Source organism: Atta colombica, unplaced genomic scaffold (assembly GCF_001594045.1).
Source record: "Atta colombica isolate Treedump-2 unplaced genomic scaffold, Acol1.0 scaffold12, whole genome shotgun sequence".
In the NCBI taxonomy this organism is placed as follows: Eukaryota; Metazoa; Arthropoda; class Insecta; order Hymenoptera; family Formicidae; genus Atta; species Atta colombica.
In genome coordinates, this window is record NW_017259206.1 from 3,177,680 (window position 1) to 3,196,499 (window position 18,820).

At 34.9% G+C, this 18,820-nt stretch overlaps 1 protein-coding gene and 1 long non-coding RNA gene across 7 annotated transcripts in view; one reads left to right on the forward strand and one right to left on the reverse strand.

The window, feature by feature from the left end:
• Positions 1-1,019: 1,019 nt before the first annotated feature.
• LOC108694465 (fasciclin-1) overlaps positions 1,020-18,820 on the reverse strand; it is a 315,697-nt gene continuing 297,896 nt past the window's right edge. For 5 of the 6 annotated variants that reach the window (XM_018203999.1, XM_018203996.1, XM_018203995.1 and 2 more), the window contains 5 exons: positions 13,011-13,225; positions 10,011-10,173; positions 8,947-9,088; positions 8,526-8,567; positions 1,020-2,488 (listed from right to left, as the gene is read on the reverse strand). In XM_018203999.1, coding sequence (XP_018059488.1) covers positions 2,298-2,488; positions 8,526-8,567; positions 8,947-9,088; positions 10,011-10,173; positions 13,011-13,225 — 753 coding nt within the window. In that variant the 3' untranslated portion in view covers positions 1,020-2,297. The remainder of the gene's footprint in view (positions 2,489-8,525; positions 8,568-8,946; positions 9,089-10,010; positions 10,174-13,010; positions 13,226-18,820) is intronic. The other variant, XM_018203998.1, reaches the window with a different exon arrangement.
• The window catches only part of LOC108694468, a 27,127-nt gene continuing 18,680 nt past the window's right edge, over positions 10,374-18,820 (forward strand). Inside the window, exons 1-2 of the long non-coding RNA XR_001932083.1 lie at positions 10,374-10,384; positions 12,256-12,257. This is a non-coding gene — a long non-coding RNA (uncharacterized LOC108694468). The remainder of the gene's footprint in view (positions 10,385-12,255; positions 12,258-18,820) is intronic.

An 18,820-nucleotide genomic window follows, 5' to 3' on the forward strand; every position in this document is an offset into this window, starting at 1 on the left:
AATTGTTATATTATTATATTTTTTAAATTAATTACTTGCAGATAAATCACAAAATCACACATATTTAATTTACTAATTTATTTTTTCTTTTAAAATTTTTAAATGATCTTCGAACTGATCTTCGAAAAATTTAAATTTTTCACACTAGCCATCTTGGATTCTCAGAAAATTTTCTATAACTTCTTAATTCTATCTTCTTTTCCAAACTTAATTTCTTGTGAATCATTAAGCATAATTTGTTTAAACGATTTTAATTATTTTTATTCCTTAAGGGAAGCCATGGCCGAGTTACATGAGTCATGGCAGAGCTAAAGACGGAAGCGTTACGATAATCAAGACTGTTCGCTAATTCTTTTTCAATTGATATCATAGCTAAAAAGTCGCGTCTATGACCGCGTCTATGTCATTTCTCAGATAATTCTTTATTATTTTTGATTTTGAAAAAGATGCCTCTGCAATTGCAACAGATATTGGCACAGTTAATAAAATCCATAACGCTATTGCTAAATTTGAAAAGATTTCCAGAAAACCACTTTTAGTTAATTCATTTAAAATATCAAAGTAGAGCTTTATATTTACAAGAGTAGCGTTGCCTATTAAAATTTTGCGCCGTACCTGTTTAGTGCCTCGTAATGCCTCCAGCTATAGATTGAATTACATAGAGCTTATAAAAGTTTATATACTCTGCAATAGAATCAAATATTGCCGCCATATTTGTTTCGAGTGAAGCTGTTACTTAAGGATCTCTAACTCAAAAGTATGAGACCTGTTCTTTTTAAACTGAACCTCTTGCATATTCATGTTATTTTCTCTTTTTTTTTTATTCAATGTAGAGAGAAAAAGAAGAAAGATGAACTGTGCAAGAAAAGTTCAGCTTAAAAGAACAGACTTCTTGTCTATTAGAAGTTGAATATCGAGAATCCGTGGATCCCGCTCGAGTCGAAGAAGCGAAAATTCACATAGGGATTTAAGGATCTACAGGAGTCCTGAGATTTGATAGAAATCCGACTGTCCCGTTCTCTGAAAGGATCCATGGAAAAAGAATACATAAGACCCTGAAATCGATGAATTTCGAAATGATAAGATTCGGGATGGATTCCTTTATTCCGAAATTGCTTACTTATTCGAAATGATCGATATTGCGTCTCGACATTATTACTGTCGTTGATTGAAACGGGGTGATCAGCATTGCGTCTAGTTTTATTATCGTCGTCGCTTTGGAGGGAAAGGATTTTGGACTTTATGTTTACGATTGTATAAAATCGTAATTCCGCGAGGGAATGGCGAAGTCTTGTTCTAAGGGTCATGTGGAAACGTTTTGATACGTCATTAAGTTCCTATTAATTCTACAGAACGGCGCGTGAAATATGCAATTAAATACATAATTACCGATCATCTTATTCACCAACTGTAAAGTCACAATTTTTTTCTCGGTTGAGACACAAAATCAAATAATTTCTTGTCAATACGATTGCTTAGATAATAATGGAAAGAACGATCGATTAAAACGCGATTTTATTTGCATATTTGCGTCGTTCGCTGACAGTCGCATGATCTCACAGAATGCAATTTCACCGTTGCCTTAATATTAACTCGAAGTAGGTTCCTCGAAATCTCTACCTCTCCTCCGTCTCTCTTCACGCCCCTCCATCTCTCAATAAATTTATTTAGATTACTTGGTACGAGATTAACCATTTATTTGGTACGATTAACGCTTCTAACCCGTAAAATTGTCCCGCTACGTCCTCGGACGATTACTCAATAAATAATAGGCTATCCTGGCATTCTGAGGCCGTGCGATCGTGAGTGCTCGGTCGTCCTCGCGTTGTTCCCTCGGCGAGAGCTTCCTCGTGCCTCCGTACGATTGCTATAAAGTAACCGATCGGACACTTTTCTTCCTGCCCTTCTTCCCCCCCCCCCCTCTCCATTCTCCCTTTCACGTTTGCAGATTGGCGATCTTGTTAGAGCCACGTGAACGAATCCTTGGATCTTCGGATCCCGCGAATCCCCGTCGATCCTCAGATCGTTTAAGTCCCATGGATCTTTGATCTCGCGGATTCTCGGTCACCACCGGATCTTCGGATTCTCAAGTTTTCCACCCTCCCCTTTCTCCTTCATTTCCCCGTGCACAATAAATGTCCTTTCGGAGTCCGATCGAACGGATCGATCGACCATGCCTACCCGCGTTGCGTCGTCGTTGTCGCCGCCGCTCGAGGACGATAGGAGACGGCCCCCAAGGAGAATTCCTATAGACGCACCTGCCGCAGATACGAGACGATGCGACGCGATGAGGGCTTTTACAGGTGCCACTTGGCTATCAGTATCATGATTAGATGGGGCGCCAGGGTGGCCAGCGACGCGCCGCCCGTCACTCGGACGTCGCTATCTTTGAGGAACACAGAGCCGATCACGTGGATGATGCCGTTGGTGCACTCGACGTCCGGACGGATGACGCGGATCTTCTTGCCCTCCCATTCCACTTGGTAGCCTGAAAAGAGAGAGACTTGACGATGATCTTTGAACGAAGATCGGGGAAACCGCGTGATGCGTATAAGTGAAGCGGTACTGCGATGCAGAATACAAAGCTCTCCCCCGCCGAATCTCGAATGAAAAATTCGATGATGGGAGAATAGTCTATATAGAGATCCTAACATAAATGTCGTGAGATACTAAAAAGAAAAATCGATGGATTAAAAATAAAATAGAGAGAATCAACTTTCTAATAACGTTCGATGAACTAAATTCAGCGACAGTATCTAATGAGAAACATAAATGGCGCTATACGATCGCAAATAAAGTTTCCATTTGGCGTGCACTGAAAAAAGAGTGTTTGATAACAACTACCATATATTGAGTGAAATAATTTCAATCAAATGTTCGATTAATATAATCAAAAGAAATTGTATTTTTCTAAATACTTAGTAAGTATTACCAGACATAATAATATAACTTTAACCAAAAATAATTTTACTTTCCTCAATATGTACTTTTCTAATTATTAACAAACTAATTATTTGTTAATAATTAGTTTGTTAATAATAGGAAAGTATATATTGAGGAAGATAAAATTATTTTTGATATTTTTTTAATTATTAACAAACTAATTATTAACAAATAATTAGTTTGTTAATAATTAGAAAAGTATATATTGAGGAAAATAAAATTATTTTTAGTTATTATTTAATAACTAAACATTTGATTGAAACTGTTTTGCGTCTATAATATACGGAATAAGCTCGATGTAAGAAGCAACAATAAATTGATCAATCACAGTCGATCACAGTTCTTACATTTGATTGTGATTGGTCAATTTCTTACTCTTATACCAAGTAGCTTACTTCGTATATTGTAGATGACGTGTTTCACTCAATATTTAGCTATTAGTTGGATTCCATTTACACTGATTCTCAGATAATTCTCACTTGTCATAATTCAATTAAATGCATGTTTCTTTTGCATTCTGACAAGTTGTTTGAGTTTTTACCTACAATTTGCACAAGCTCGAGATTATGTGCTTAAAGCCCAGTTTCACAACTCTTAACCGAGGCTACTCTTAACCGATGCTTAACTTATTCTTCATCTCTTTCTAATGCTAGATTGGAAAGAAATGAGAATAATAAGTTGAATCTCGGTTAAACGTTTACCGTTAGTTGTAAAACTGAGCCTTAGTGAGTTTCGTAAATTCACTTCGAAGTGAGATTACGAACCTGTGCTGACATCAGTGATAATTTTTTACTAAAGACTGTGTTTCAAATTTATAACATTGAAAATGCTACAGTTTACGTTACAAGCACTATAGATTTCAGTACTGGCAGTAAATTTTGGAATACAGCCAAAGTAAACAAGTAGTAACATCATTAATCTGAGAATAAAATATTCAGCTCACGTCAGACTTAGTTTTACTTGTGTATAAATGGAAAGCAACTATTATCAAACTTTTTTCAGTATGTTATCGTCGCTATATTTCAACAAACACGTAAATAATACTTTTGTTGTTCCTCCAACACCATCTTGTATGTTTAAGCGTCTTCGCCTCGCTTAACGAAAGGTCTACTGAATTCAATCTTTTTCTCTCCTCTGGTACCTTTTCGCGCGATTGTAAAACACAGCGGTAAAAGCGACGGTCGCGAGCTTGGGAAACGCCTCGGAAATTTGCTCATAGGCGAGAGTGAATAACCGGGAGAGCACGTAGCAATTAGTGCCGGGGGTAATCAAGGAATTTGCATTTAAATGGTGGTCAAAAGGTGCATAATAAATCGCCTTGCGGTTCCGGCACATAATGGCGCGCGCATTCGTTTCCGGCTTCCGCGTTCGAGAGGTGCTCGAGAGGCGACATATTTTTCGCAAAACGGCGAGTCACTGCTGCGAGTTTCATTTTCGATAACGCGGAAAAATCCCAGCGCGCGGTGACCAGATATTCATCATACTCTGGCGTCAAAACGCGGGACCGTGAAAGGAACTGTTTAGGGGATGGGGGTTGCGTTGCATCCGTTCGAGAATTTCCTGGACTTTACGCGACGGAAGTTGGACTCGCTGCATCTCGCGGCAACACATACGGAAACGAAGCCCCTTTTCGAGTAGTTTATTTGCGTTGAACTTGCGCGAAAAGTACCACATAGAAAGATGATTTTGCTAAAATATCTAAAAATTAAAATATAGATCTGACTTAAATACAGATCTCTCTGAACTGAAAGAAAACCGACAAATGAAATTCGAGGCGATTGAAATTGAAAGGCGAGATATAACTCTTCCATTAACGCGTTTAAAATTTCTAGCTTTGTTTCATTGAAGAACTGAAAATAATTTCATTGGCTCATCAAAATAATTATATAAGAAACTCAAATCTATCCCTGGTGGAAAAATTTCGCTGAAATTATTTCATATTTTGGAATACTTTTTAGCAAAATTTTAGCGGTTCAGAAAAATTTCAGTTTAATTTCAGCGATTTTTAGATGAAAAATTTATTTTCAGCAAAATTTTAGAAAAATTTCAACAAAATTTCAGTTCAATTCCAGCGATTTTTCAGTATTAGCTGAAAAATTCATCTTCAGTGAAATTTTAGCAAATTTTCAGCAATTCGCTGAAATGTTCCAAAATGTGGAATAATTTCAACAAAATTTGTTCACCAGAGAATGAGTAATGCTATAAAAAGTTTTAATATTTTAGCAATCAGTTTGAGCGACCTATATAATTATTTTTGATAATCCAATAAAATTATTTTCAGGTTTGTATCTTATACTTAAACTTTATAGATATTCAGCAAAATCTGTATAGAATAGCCGAGATAAATCCTTGATCGTTACTTTATTTATTACCTGAATATTTCCAAGAGTTGAAATTCCAATTTAAATCAAGCGAATATTACAAGTATTTTTACATTTCGATCATTTCGAGTTATTAGTAGATGGCTATATTAATATTCGGATGCCATTTTGTTGTTTCTCCCGTTAAGTGAATTTGTTGAAACAAATGCGATCGAATCAACCGGGAAAGTAATTATCGACCTCTGCATAACAAATTATTGTCGCTTTAATGTTAATTAATGTTAATGTCGGGCAGCTGGCTTTCGATCGCTTAATGTATAGAACACAGGTTAGATATTAAGAGATTAATATTTTCGTACATATAATCTAAAAGTGTAACGATTGCGAATCATTTTCTTTTTTATGGGACATCTGACATACATCTCTCAAGATCAAGTAGAATTTTATATCCTCGCTATTAGATGATTCCTCTATAAGATTCCTCTATAACATTCTTTGAAGTATCTTATCCTTATCACCACGTGTCGCACATTTACGCAGGCAAAGGTCATACGATAAATAGTAATCACAAAATGGCGAGGAGGGGCGATTCCTCGTTTTGCGACAAAGGTAATGATATCCTATTGCTGTTGTTGTCGCAATTAATTTACGCGTAACAATGGCGTTCTGTTCGTCGTAATTAATTCCGTCGTTCACAATGAGTATTGTTGCCCTCGCCGCAATTAATACGCTTTTGTTTCTCGCGCACCCGCGCGCGCTTCACTCACTCCGCGTTGTCGCTTTCCACCATCCCTCTCTTTCTCACCGCTTTTATACTCCGTCGTTTTCTTTTTATTTCAATTCAATGATTTTTGGCTCTGCACTAAGTTCCCCTGAGGTCCCCTTTGCGACTGTAACGAAAATTGCGGCGTGAATTCGTCCCGCAGGGATGAGAATCCCGGTTCTAATTGATCGTGAAAATCGGATTGATTTTGATTTTCTAGGCCGTCCAATGAGAGCGCGTGGTCCCTTGTATTATTTAATAGTGGGTTCGATTGTGTGAGACAGAGATTCTCATTCACTCAGAGAAAGATTTTCTTCGATTTAAAGAAATGTTACACTGATTGTGAGAAAAAATGATTTGATTGAATTAAATAATAATAGTTCTGATGGAAAACGAACGAATCAGAATTCTGGAATATCTGGTTAAATTTACTAAAGCTCTAATAGAGATAACTAGAATTTTAATTGATATAATTATTCTGATAAAAATAAGAATTCTAGTAGATTTTATCAGAAATATTGTATCAACCAGAATTTCGGTTATCTTAACTAGAATTCTTCTAATAATAAATTTAACCAGAAAATTCTAATTCGTTTATTTTCAAACAGAAATTTTTTTCAATGTTTTTTGCTATGCTTATTTGCGGTAAAAGAAAAAATTTCATTGATTTAAATGTCATTTCTTTGACTTAAACATTATTGTTCGAAATCAAATAAAAAAATTTCATTTAAAGGAATTACATTGAAATCAAGATTACAAAGAAATGACATTCAAATCAAAGAAATTATTTCTTTAAACCGTTAGCAAAGAAACATTTCTTTAAATCGAAGAAACCTTTCTCTGGATGTTGCAGAAGTAACGAGGAAGATTTTCAAAAAATTCATACCAAATATCGCAGTTTGAGAACATCTGCAATGTACAGATGCAATGTATAATTCAACTGCGATGCAATATATCCCAAATAATACAAAATAATTAAACGAAGCATCGACGGCTGGTCATTAATCTCCGTGCGAACGAGATCTCTGCGCAGTCTCTACGCACCGAGCGAAGTTTGTTTCATTTCGAAGGGGCATTGCTTTTTCCCCGCGTTAGATCCTTCGTATGCGTAAGCGTATAAGCATCAGCGTAAGCGCACAAGCTCGGCGTACGATCATACAGAAAACAAATCAGAATCGTTGCACGAAAGGCAGCACCCAAGGATCTAAAGATAAGTACCAAGATTTAGCGAGCGTAAGATTTTCAGGATCCACGGTTCCTAGGATGCTCCTCTCCCGTTCTTTCACGGATGTTCTTCAAAGCGCCTTATTTTTAATTGAAACTACAGTTCTATATAAAATTATTGAATTTAACTCTGGAATGCAATTCATATTTTTTTTTGCATTAACTATTTTAAGTGAAAATTCATTCGTATAATTAAAAACTTTTTTAAATCTACTTTATAGATTGAAAGGTGAATAAAGTTAAAATAATTGAACTAACACTGTTTCAATGTAAAAAATGAATTTTAATGTTAAATAATCTTATTAACTCTTTGTGGATAAGTAATTCCATTTGAGAGCATCCCTTTTTGTTTTGTACTACTTGTTAAATTTTTATGAAACTTGGCCTATAAGATAATTTGATATTGCTTTATTCGAATCTGAAGTTAAAAATAAAAAAATTGAAAATAATGCATTCAATATGGCGGATAGAATTTAAAAATAATATATTTGATTATTATAAAATTCGCTTTTAGCAAATTTTTAATTGCGAAATAATATCAAATTTCAGTTTTGCTTATTTGAAGCTGATACAAACAGTTAGTATTTATTTCCAAATCGTGATTGCGAGCCTTTGATACTAAATTCCCTATCATTAAAAGTTAATAAACTTGATATATATATATATATATATATATTTTTTTTTTCAGGCTATATTCAAACTCAAAGAACTTAATTTCACGATTAGTAATTAGATTACTTTTTTAATTCTAATTTGAATTCTAAAACTAGATTTCGAATTCGGATTTCGTAAACCCTTGGAACAAAGTCTTCTTTAAGCATTTTTTTATTTGAGAATACTTTCATCCTCAAAGGATTAAATGTTATTTGAAGCCATCAAAAAATTTTAATAAAACAAAAAAATTACTTATATAGTCTACTAAATAATCTACTAAAAAAAAACCCACAATAACATTCCAGGGTTAAATGTTAAAAATATGGAATTCCGATATCAAATGTTGTACATTCAATTTACGCAATTTACACATCCCAGAGCCCACAGATCCGGCAATTATACAGAAAACGAACTTCGCCGGGGCGGGAGTTAGCATGAGTTTCATTCTCCCGCGCGCACAGACGTAATACGGCATGTACGCGCGAGTGCGTAACGCGGTGCGTAAGAAGGGTGCACTCCTTCAGTAGATCGCAATTTATAGTAACTGTGCTGCTCGTACAAAGTGAAAGCGCTCGTGTCGTCGCTCGTCGGCGATGTTTAAACACACTTAGCTCACTCACCGGATGTTTCTGGACGGATTGCGTTTTCGTCGTACCTCTCATCTACATGTAATCAGACAGCACCAGGTTTGAGAGTGTCGGTGACAGGCGCGGGGACGCGTCTCCGTGACGGTTCCACGTCTCCAATCCGCGAAAACAATCGCGAGTACGCGAAAACGTCGCGAAACAAGATATTCAAGCTATCGCTCTAGATAGCTAATGTTTGAACAAAGGAACGCGTTTATGTCACCGAGGAACTGTCCCTATGCTTCTCTAACGTCTCTATTCCGAATTCGCGCGTCCAGATTACGCTCGCGCGAATATACGAAACTTCGTGCCGTCTTCCGCGTTGGACGAATGAAATTTTTGCGAAACGTCCGACTGCCTAAGTTGACATTGAGATGCGACAGATGTATCGTTTTTTCGAAACTTATTTACTCACTTTCGCTGTGCTCCTTGATACGAAGCTTTAAAATGTCCCTGGCCGCTGGGAGGTAGAGAGTATCGTTGCTCATTTCTTTCAGCTTCGCCATCGTGTACGCCTGATCCGCTATTATGAGATGTCGCTCCAATATCTGCTTCGTCTATAAACGAATTATATATATTTTTGCAGTTGGATGTACATTGAGATCTTCTTGGACAGCTAACTCCTCGTACTATCGTATATTTGAGAAAATAATAGAAATTTAAAGAATCCTGTACTAATCATAAGGAAAAAATAGTTTTAGTCAAATTGGCTGAAACTATGATATTTTATAAATTATGAAACAACATTAAGTTTTCAGATTTGGTAATCAAAAGTCTCCATAACCATCAAAGGATGGACAGATTTTGCTGTAGCACTATTTGAAAGTTGCTATTTTAAGTCAAATCGAACTAAAAAGTATCTTTATCTACTAAATTATTTTTAACTTTAAAACTTTTTATGTTATATTACGATAATAAGATAAATCAATTAATGATATGAAAAAATATATAGCTGTTAAAAAAAATTATGTAATTTACAATATATAATTATATATTCTTTTAAAAAACAATTATGTGTTTTCTTTACACTAATTGATCCATCTTATTATTTTGTACATAAAATATTTAGATAGAGTTACTAACAAATGAATAGTTTGATAGATAAAGGTACTTTATTTAGTCCAATTAAAAAATAACTTCCAAATGGTGTTACAGTAAAATCTGACAATCTTTGATGGTTGTGTTTATGAAGGCTTTAGAACATCTATAGAATATTATAGTTTTTCAGTCAATTTGATCGAATTCGCTTTTTCTATACGATTAGTACATCTTTTTATTTGACCTCAAGAAAGAGAGAGAGAGAGAGAGAGAGAGAGAGAGAGAGAGAGAGAGAGAAAACTCGATAATAAAAAAGTACAATCATTTAAAAATTTAACGATCCAATAAGGCAAGAAGATTAAGAGATGCACAGCTCTGACAGCAATAATCTCGGATATAAAAGTTTAAGATGCAGTACGTGCATCTGGGAAGTTTACTCACGTGATAACTGAACTCGGTCATGAAGAGCTTCTTAGTAGTTGATGGATAGTTATTCGCTGCGTCTTTCCAGGCGTAATCGTACGGGGCGAAGTACGTGAATCGCTTCTTCGTATCATTCAACTGATCATTAAATCCACGTCGCTGACCCAGCGAATAGGTCGAGCTGAAAAAGACGAGAAGAAATATCGGCAATGAATTTCGTGTCGATGAAACTCCGATGATTTTACGGGGCGGTGTTTTAAGGACGGAGGTTGTAAATAACGCCTCTCATTCGCGTTGCTTAAATCGTTTTAATTGAATCAGATGCATACGAGTTAAGCAGCGCGAAAATTTTTTAGTGGCGAGAGATTGTGAGAGTACATCGTGGTAACAACGTGATGTTTACTCTATCCTCGCTTCTCCAAGCGGTTTCACCTTCTCGTTGCCTCTTTTGGGATTTAATCCGCCCTCCACCTCGGGAGTTGATCTCACCGCTCTTTATAAAGCCGCCGAACCCGCTCGTCGTATCTCCCGAGTCTGCGGAGAACTCCACGCGAGAACCCGTCCACGGGTTATCAATTATAATTTTAAATTAGAAGATAATCCGCAGCTTTCTTCGCGCGGAAAGCCGCCGGCGGTATGATGAGGCACGATTGTTGGCCGGTTATTTGGATCAGCGTACATAAATAATTTCCCATCAGAAAACCGTTAGTTGTTGTTGCATCTTACAATCCTATCGCAATTGTTTGGAACTGATTCGATTCTTGAAATATGTTGTTAAATAAAAAAGACACATATTTTTATATCAACCCAATTTGAGATTTAAACGATGAAACAATTATACTTAAAAATTATACTTAATAGAGAAATAGAAATGTTTACTAAAATATTAGATTTTAACAAATTTAAACACATGATATATAAAAAAACCATAAAAGTTTTATCTAAAACATTTATATATATATATATATATATCTCATTGTTTTATTGATAATCAAAGTGTTAGATTTGAGGGATTATTTCACCCTTTAAATCTTAAATTTGGCCGATATAAAAAAATATGTGCACAATAAAAAACATTTGTGTTGAAAACGCTTCACTCGAATTTCTGTTAAAATCTTGCGTTGAATTTTTTAATATATTTAAGTGCTTTAACATAATATGATTATGTTATTTAAATAGTTTGTGTTAAATTAATATTCAATATTCTTATTATAATATATATTCTTATTTTCTTAGTGTCAAAATAATACAATTTGTAAACGATTTGAATAAATAAACAGATTATACATAAAATTATATATAAAATAATGTATTTAAAATTTAAATTCTAATATGAATGAATAAAATATGTGTTACTTTATCATATTATAAATGCTAATTTTATTAAAAATAATTTCACAGTTTGTTTATAAATTGTGTCAGTATTATCTTTTTTATGTTTATCTTTCTAAATAATATTTGCGTTATCTTTTAATGTATTCATTTTATATTACATATTAACATATATAAATTTGTGAGTGGGCTGTTTGAGACATGTGAGATGTGTCAAAGTTAACTTTTCCAATAGTATGTCTCTTATTTTGTATTTAACATCTATCAAGGAAAATTGAATCAATTTGTGACAAGTCTCTTGTTAGACTTCATAGACTCTAAATTCTAAATGAATCGCGAATCTTCAAACTCTAGGAATCTACGTCAACAAATCTATTAAAGTGCCTCCAGATGATTTGACCAACATAAGCCAATTTTGCACACATTCATTTCACTAAATTGGTCTACATTCATGACTAATTATCCATATCAGTGTCTGTATATAATATTTGAAAATCTGGCATACACTGGCCATATCACCTGATGGTACCTTTAGAAACTGAATTCTTAAAATCATTCACCTAAAATGCTTAGGAATGCTTTAGTGCACTTTTTGGACTCCAATAGGCTCTACAAATTTCGATACCTCGATGCCTTAACCTCAGACTAATCGTTTCCAGAAGTTCACGAATCTCGAGGTTCTCCTAATCTCCCGGATTGTAGGACGCCGGAGTTAAACGGGGCGAGTCTAGATGCGCCGAGAATTCGTACTTCGAGCCCGGTATGTTCTAGCCGGGTAATTTCGCCGAGTGAGTTTATTTGCTTTTTGCGCCGCGCTTCGAGTGCCGACCGTTAAATTGGACAAGGAGGTAATATCGGCATGCGGAGGGACGCGTTCGACTACGAATTTAATAGGTACGACGTGGTGCCCTGAGGAACCATACAAATCCAGGCGTAAGACTTTAGCACAGTTATAGTTTTTTACGTCAACGGCATCACCATGGCAGGATCGACGGGGTCCGCGGTAATTGGAATGGGGATTTGTTGCGTTATTTTAATTAAATTCGAACGAGAGTGAGAGGAAGCGGAGGGAGAGGAAGCGAGATGGGGTTGGGCGAATCGTGCGGAAGAAAGGTTCGCGAAGTCACGCGCGGATAAGATTCTCTTTCAGAAATGGATAAGGTGTAGGCGGTGATGGTGTCTTGCGAAGATCATATCTACACGTGGAAGCATGACCGACCCACGTGTATCTAAGGACGTGCGCAGGATTCCATTTTCGCAATTACCGAGATAGAGATATTTTTCTCGCAAGGGACAAATCATCGTCCGGTATATCATTTCGTCGTGCGAACAGAAAATCGGGATCCTGTATTTTATTCTATTACGGAAGGAGGGAATACGAAATGGAGTGGAAATTCCGGACGCCTCGGCGCAACGATTTACATAATTCCTGTTCACATTACTCTGGAACGTAAAATTAAAGATTTAAATACAACGAAAACATGAACTCGTAAAATTAAACGGAATCGCAAGTTGACTCTATCGAGTAATGGATGTCTCTTATGCACTCGTCTACTTTTCGTGTTTTTTTGTGCCAAAATGCCACTAGTACGACGCTCGAGATCTTTTATAAAAACCAGAGAGTCGATGATTCAAGTCGCTTTGCATAAAGATGAATAAAGATGAGGAAGAAGGTAAGGGACTCACTTGAGCATCGGATCAGTCCTGAGTTTGTCGAGCACGGTGGTATAGGGCACCCCGAGAAGCCTGTCGATTATGTGGATAATCCCGTTGGTGGCGGCGATGTTGGCGGTGATGATGGTCGCGTTCACTCCACCGCCTTCCACAGTGACGGTCTGATTCTCCATCGGTCCCTGCACCACATTGAAGTAGAGCTTCTTCTTTTCAGCAGCAGTCGCCACCTGCAAGAATCCGAGCAGAGTTCTATGAACGAAACGTTCGCGGTGCTTTAAGAATTGTATCATCGAAATTGCGTCGAAAGAGCAAAGAAGTGAGATAGGTAGATAGATAAATGAAGGCTTTTATTAATATTGTAGGGCAAATCTTCTAAGAACAAAAAGTGACCAAAAAAGAAAATGGAAGTGTAAAAAAGCAGAATAAAAAAAAATGTAAACATTTTAAATACTTGCACTGTAAAAAGTGCAAAATCTAAAATGTTTATGTTTTGAAACATCTTTGCAAAACAAACATTTAATTTAAACGTTTTAATATTTTAAATCCAGACACATAGTATTTTATTTATTCAAAAAATTTAAAACTTAAACATCTTTAAGTGTTCAAAAATGAAGACAAGAATAAAACGTTTCAATATCTAAAAATTAAACACTTCTATTTTAAATGAAGAAAGTAAAATAATACCAAGAAATAATAATGCAGACTAATATAAGATAGAAAATAAAAACAATAAAGACAAAAAAATGTTAAAAGAATTGAAAATATAGCAGAAAAAGTTGACAAATGCCCGTTTTTTCCACCAATGTAAATTAACTTTAATCTCGATTGAACTCATATCTTTTTCTAATTTTTAGATATTAAAAAAAAAAATGAAGAGCAACTTGAACCGAGATTAAGATTAATCCGAATTAATAGAAATGATCAAGATAAAGAGAAATAAGAGAGAACAGATAAAAAAAAAACGTAGCTCTTTTCACGCACAAAAAAGATGCACACACAAGGAAGATGCCAGACGCTGCACATGAATTCTTCGAAGGCACGTGGTCAACTCTCATCGCTCAAATTGAACTGCTTTAATGAATCCGTCGAGTAGACCAAAACAATTTTAATTCATGTAATCTTGACAATTTATATAAATAAAAGATATTTCACGCGAACGGTGAATAAGAAGCGAGCCGCATCAATGGAAATTCGAGCGTAGAAATTTGTTCGAGAGGATCCTTGTGCCTATAACGTTTTCGAAGAATTACATACAAGTCGATTTCGTGCACAAACAGAAACCACCACATAGCGTAGACATTTAGATTCGCAGAGAAAAGTCGGGAATTAAAAGTTATACGCGTCTCTCCATACATAAAGATAGGCTGAAGAAGTGAAGTTCGAGATGCCAAGCAATCAGAAGTATAAAGTTCCGTATGGAGTTTCGTGCACACGACAACGGGACACACTTATAAATATCGATAGGGGAGTCAGAAATTCCTGACGAGAAAGAAAAGATCAGCGACTCATGCCTCAGTTTAGGTTTTTTTACGTTTATTATTTTACGTTTTGCGTTTATTATGTTGCCATAATATTTTTAATTATCTTCGTTTGATGAAATGATTTCCCATAATCGTTGTAGGACAAAGCCCACGAACCAAAATTACGTCTTTGAAGCTCACGTGAAAAATGATACAATCCGCTCTTTGTGAAAGTAAACGTGTTTATTTTATCGCAATTATGACGTCAAAGGGAAGCCATCAGCGCGACAATCTTCGGATGAAAATCGCATAATCGTGAGGCACGAAACGTTCCCTGGAGCACTTCCGAGTCCGCTTTCTTGGGCGGACACGTAATTTGATCTTAAAAGACAGCCGCGACGAGATTCTAGGCAGTGGCGACGTCGAGGCGAAACGAATCTCTTTCGATCCACCGGATTATCCGGACGATGCGGCGTACGTTGTGCTTCAGTGTGCTGGCAATGCGAGTCTTTAACTTGCAAATATCGTCCGGATTGCAAATCGACACCCTCCCTTCCGACTTGTTCTCTTCGTTCCCTCTTGGCTTTTGCCATGTCTCTTTCTCTCTCTCTTCTCATTCGCTCCTCAATCGTTGATGTCGGGATGGAAAAGCTTGGTATAGAGAGCGCTAAGAGGCAACGATCCCTTTTCCGGCTGATCCAGCTCTCATGAATTTCCCGGCGTGCACTCAGAGCCACTTCCGGTTACTTTCCTGACGTTCATCCGTGTTAGAGATCCATCGTTGAGAAACTGAGGAAACTGGGATGTACGGGGTGTTTAAAAAAGAAAGAGATATCCGGAAGCACATTTTTGAAATTAGGGTGAGCGAATTGGGAATTACTATTTGTATATATAAAGAAATCTTACACTGTTAGACATCAAAGGTAATCCAATCCTTGAGTTAAATAACGTTTTGTTATTTTTAATTTCCATATATGTCAAAATTTAAATCATCAATTCATTTTTGTGATTAGTTTAGTAAATAAACAACATTTATATTAATATATGTGTTTATTAAATAATAAACTAAATTTGGGTCAAATTTAATACACTTTCTTAAGTTAAATTGTTTAACTCTCGATTGTTTTAGTTATTATGAATTAATGACATATAGAAATAATAAAAAATAACTCAAAATTGAATGTAATTTAACATCGATTTAATTTAACAGTATAAAGATTTAGATTTAGATAATAATAACATATTTAGCTAATAGATTTTAGTTAGCCATTTAATTATAAGATGTGAATAAATATTTGAAGTTAAGAGAAACTATAAAATCTTTTCTTATGCATGATAGCTAATAAATTTGATTCTATTTTATAAAGAGGAATATATCTTAAGGAATATCTTTAAATTCTGCGAGCTGTGTCTTTATATGTTATCATTGCTGCATTTTAGAAGTGATCGTAAAAAAATGTCTATTCTTGCAAAAATAGATTTCGACGAAAATATCGTCAGAGAGAATAATATATATCATGTTATTTCTCGATTAAAATTCTGTCGGCTTATTAAGATTCTGCTAGCACAAATGTAACATGCATTAAAATTTCATTTATGCTTCGCCGTTTTGGTAGAAATGGTATGCCATGAATGAATAAAATGTTTTGCTGTACATAACCGATTTTAATGTTTTAAGCTGCTTTCCGCTTTAAGATAGAGACGCTTTTAATTTTATCGAGATGTAAGAATGGAATTTTTAAGCATTCATGCGATCGTTCTTGATAAGCAGTCGCCATTTTCGATACGCCTCCGCAATTAGTTTTTTATTTGCGGCCGTTTGACCTTTCGATGTGTTTGCTGTTATTAATTACTGCGCGTAAAACTACGGCGGAACTTTTATTTGCGTGGGAAATGACGTCGAATCAATTAATTACGAATGGTCATCACGAAACAAATCGTACACTAAAGTGAAAAAACAAAAGTGAACGCGACGAGGGAGATTGAGATTGATTTATCTAACTCTTTTTAGACTCTGTCTGGAATTCACGCGAAATTTATATTATCAATATCGGATGAATATCATCTTCGCGAGCCAAACTTATCGGGGAATCTGATTTAATTGGATTACTTTACTCGTGTAATTAAAACATCCAACTGTCAAACATTCAAGAATTCTAAGAAGCACAGATATTTCGGGAAATCTAGAACAAAATGAAAATCTAAAAAAATTCTGACTTCTATAATAATATTTTAAGTAACATCTCCGAAATGATTTAAACTGATATTTCAGATAAAGTTACAGACCTCGTCTTATCGAAGAAAGAGAGAGAGAAAGAGAGAGAGAGAGAGAGAGAGAGAGAGAGAGAGAGAGAGAGAGAGAGAGAGAAGAGGGAAGGAGAGGGGGAGGGGAACGAGGTAATGTTTGAACTAATGAACTTTAAATAACGCATATCTAAAATATGAAACGTGGAACGGAGAAACGCGAGTAGGGAGGGACAGAGGAGAGTACTTTTGCGATGATATCGCGAATAAAATTGAATTTTACGTCGCAATCCAACCCGACACGTTTCGCGGCACCTTCTCTACCGGGAGTGCTTTATCATTTCATCAGCGTACGAGTGACTCTTCCGAGGTGTGGTAGCACGAAGCATGAAAGCGGTGTAAAACATATCTCAGTGATAAATTAGTACGCGGACATACGGGTGCGTGCGCTATTTAATGCAAATCGGAGCAAACCGAATAAAAAAAAGAGGAAAAAAAGGAGAATAAAAAAAAAGAGGTAGAAAGAAATGTACATTGTACGTATGTCTATCGACGCGTAAAAGGCATCGTGCGTGAGTACATGCGTGCGTGCATGCATTGATATAAAGCATATTTTTCCGTTAGGGTTGTTTGCTTATCGTATACTTTCTAGGAGTTATTAATTATTTTCTTTCTCAGTCTCGACTGGTTTAATGCAAATTGGTCGTAAGTGGAAAGAACTATATCCTTCATTTCTTGGCACATACTCAGAGAAAGATATAGTGAGAGCAATTATAAAGATATCAGGACATGATACACTGTTAAAAATTTCATGACATTTAATATATTTTTAAACGTTTAGGACATTAAAACAAGTTTATTCTGTAAATTTCGAAAAATCTAAAGAAAATGAATTTTTTTGAAAAAAATACGTCCTTAATGTATTTTTCATGAAAATTTATGAAATTTAATATAGACATGGAGGGTGTAACAGCTAGAGCGCAGAGCGAACGTTCAAAATAAAGATCTTTTTATCAGTGAATCCTGACTAGTCATTTTTTTACGCGAGAGTTCATCTATTCTTTTTGTCTAAAATCAAAGATGGAATGATAACATTTGGTCCTTCTTTTTTTTAAGTTACACAATTTTCAAAATTCGAACCTAATTTCATGACATTACATTAAATTTAAGGTTCTCTGATTGTGTTCTCAACCTAATAAGCACGTTAGTGCTCACCATTATGAAAATTTTTATGAAAATTTATTTCACTTTTATGTAGCATAAGATATTTCATAAGTGTTAATACAAGTTTTTTTATACAATATAAAATGCCTCCCGCCTTCGCTACTGTTGCCGGTACGGCAACGGTTGTCGAAAAAATAGCGATTTTACTTATTTTGCTACTTATTTTATTTAATAATTTCTTAAAAACAATTATCAGAAGCCATATTCAAACAAATTTCATATTATTTCAAGTTTTATGTCTCATTGTTTCAAAAAATTAAGAAAAATTTTTTTACAATGAATAAAAAGATCACTTTCGAATAAGCTTTAGATAGGGATCTTATGTATATGTATATATATGTATATATATTTTAAATGCTTCAACTTTGAAATGATAATTGAATATCTCGATATTTAATTCCTGAGTATTGAATTTTAAAGCACATGTTTAGGATTAAAACAAGCTTATTCTATAAGTTTCAAAAAAAATCTAAGAAAATGAATTTTTTCGGAGAACGTCCTTAATGTATTTTTCATGAAAATTTATGAAATTTAATGTACACATTTATTATATTTAAGTAATTACTGTAATAATTTAATTTTCAGTTAAATCATTCATTATTTTTAATTTCGTTCATAATCATGAGCTTCATATATAGGAAGCATTTCTAATAGTTATACAAGTTTTATATGTTAAATTAATGTACAATAATTGAATAAAATATTTTATAGTTGCAATAACTATGTGTATTAATTTTATTGTATACAAAATTTGTACAGTTGTCACATTTATAGTTGCTACTATTATGTCTTTTTTTGACAAGAGATATGGTCTCCTCTGATTTAGCTCAAGTATTTGTGAGAAGAACGCATTAAAAAATCTCTTGTTAATAATATAAATTTTTTAATATATAT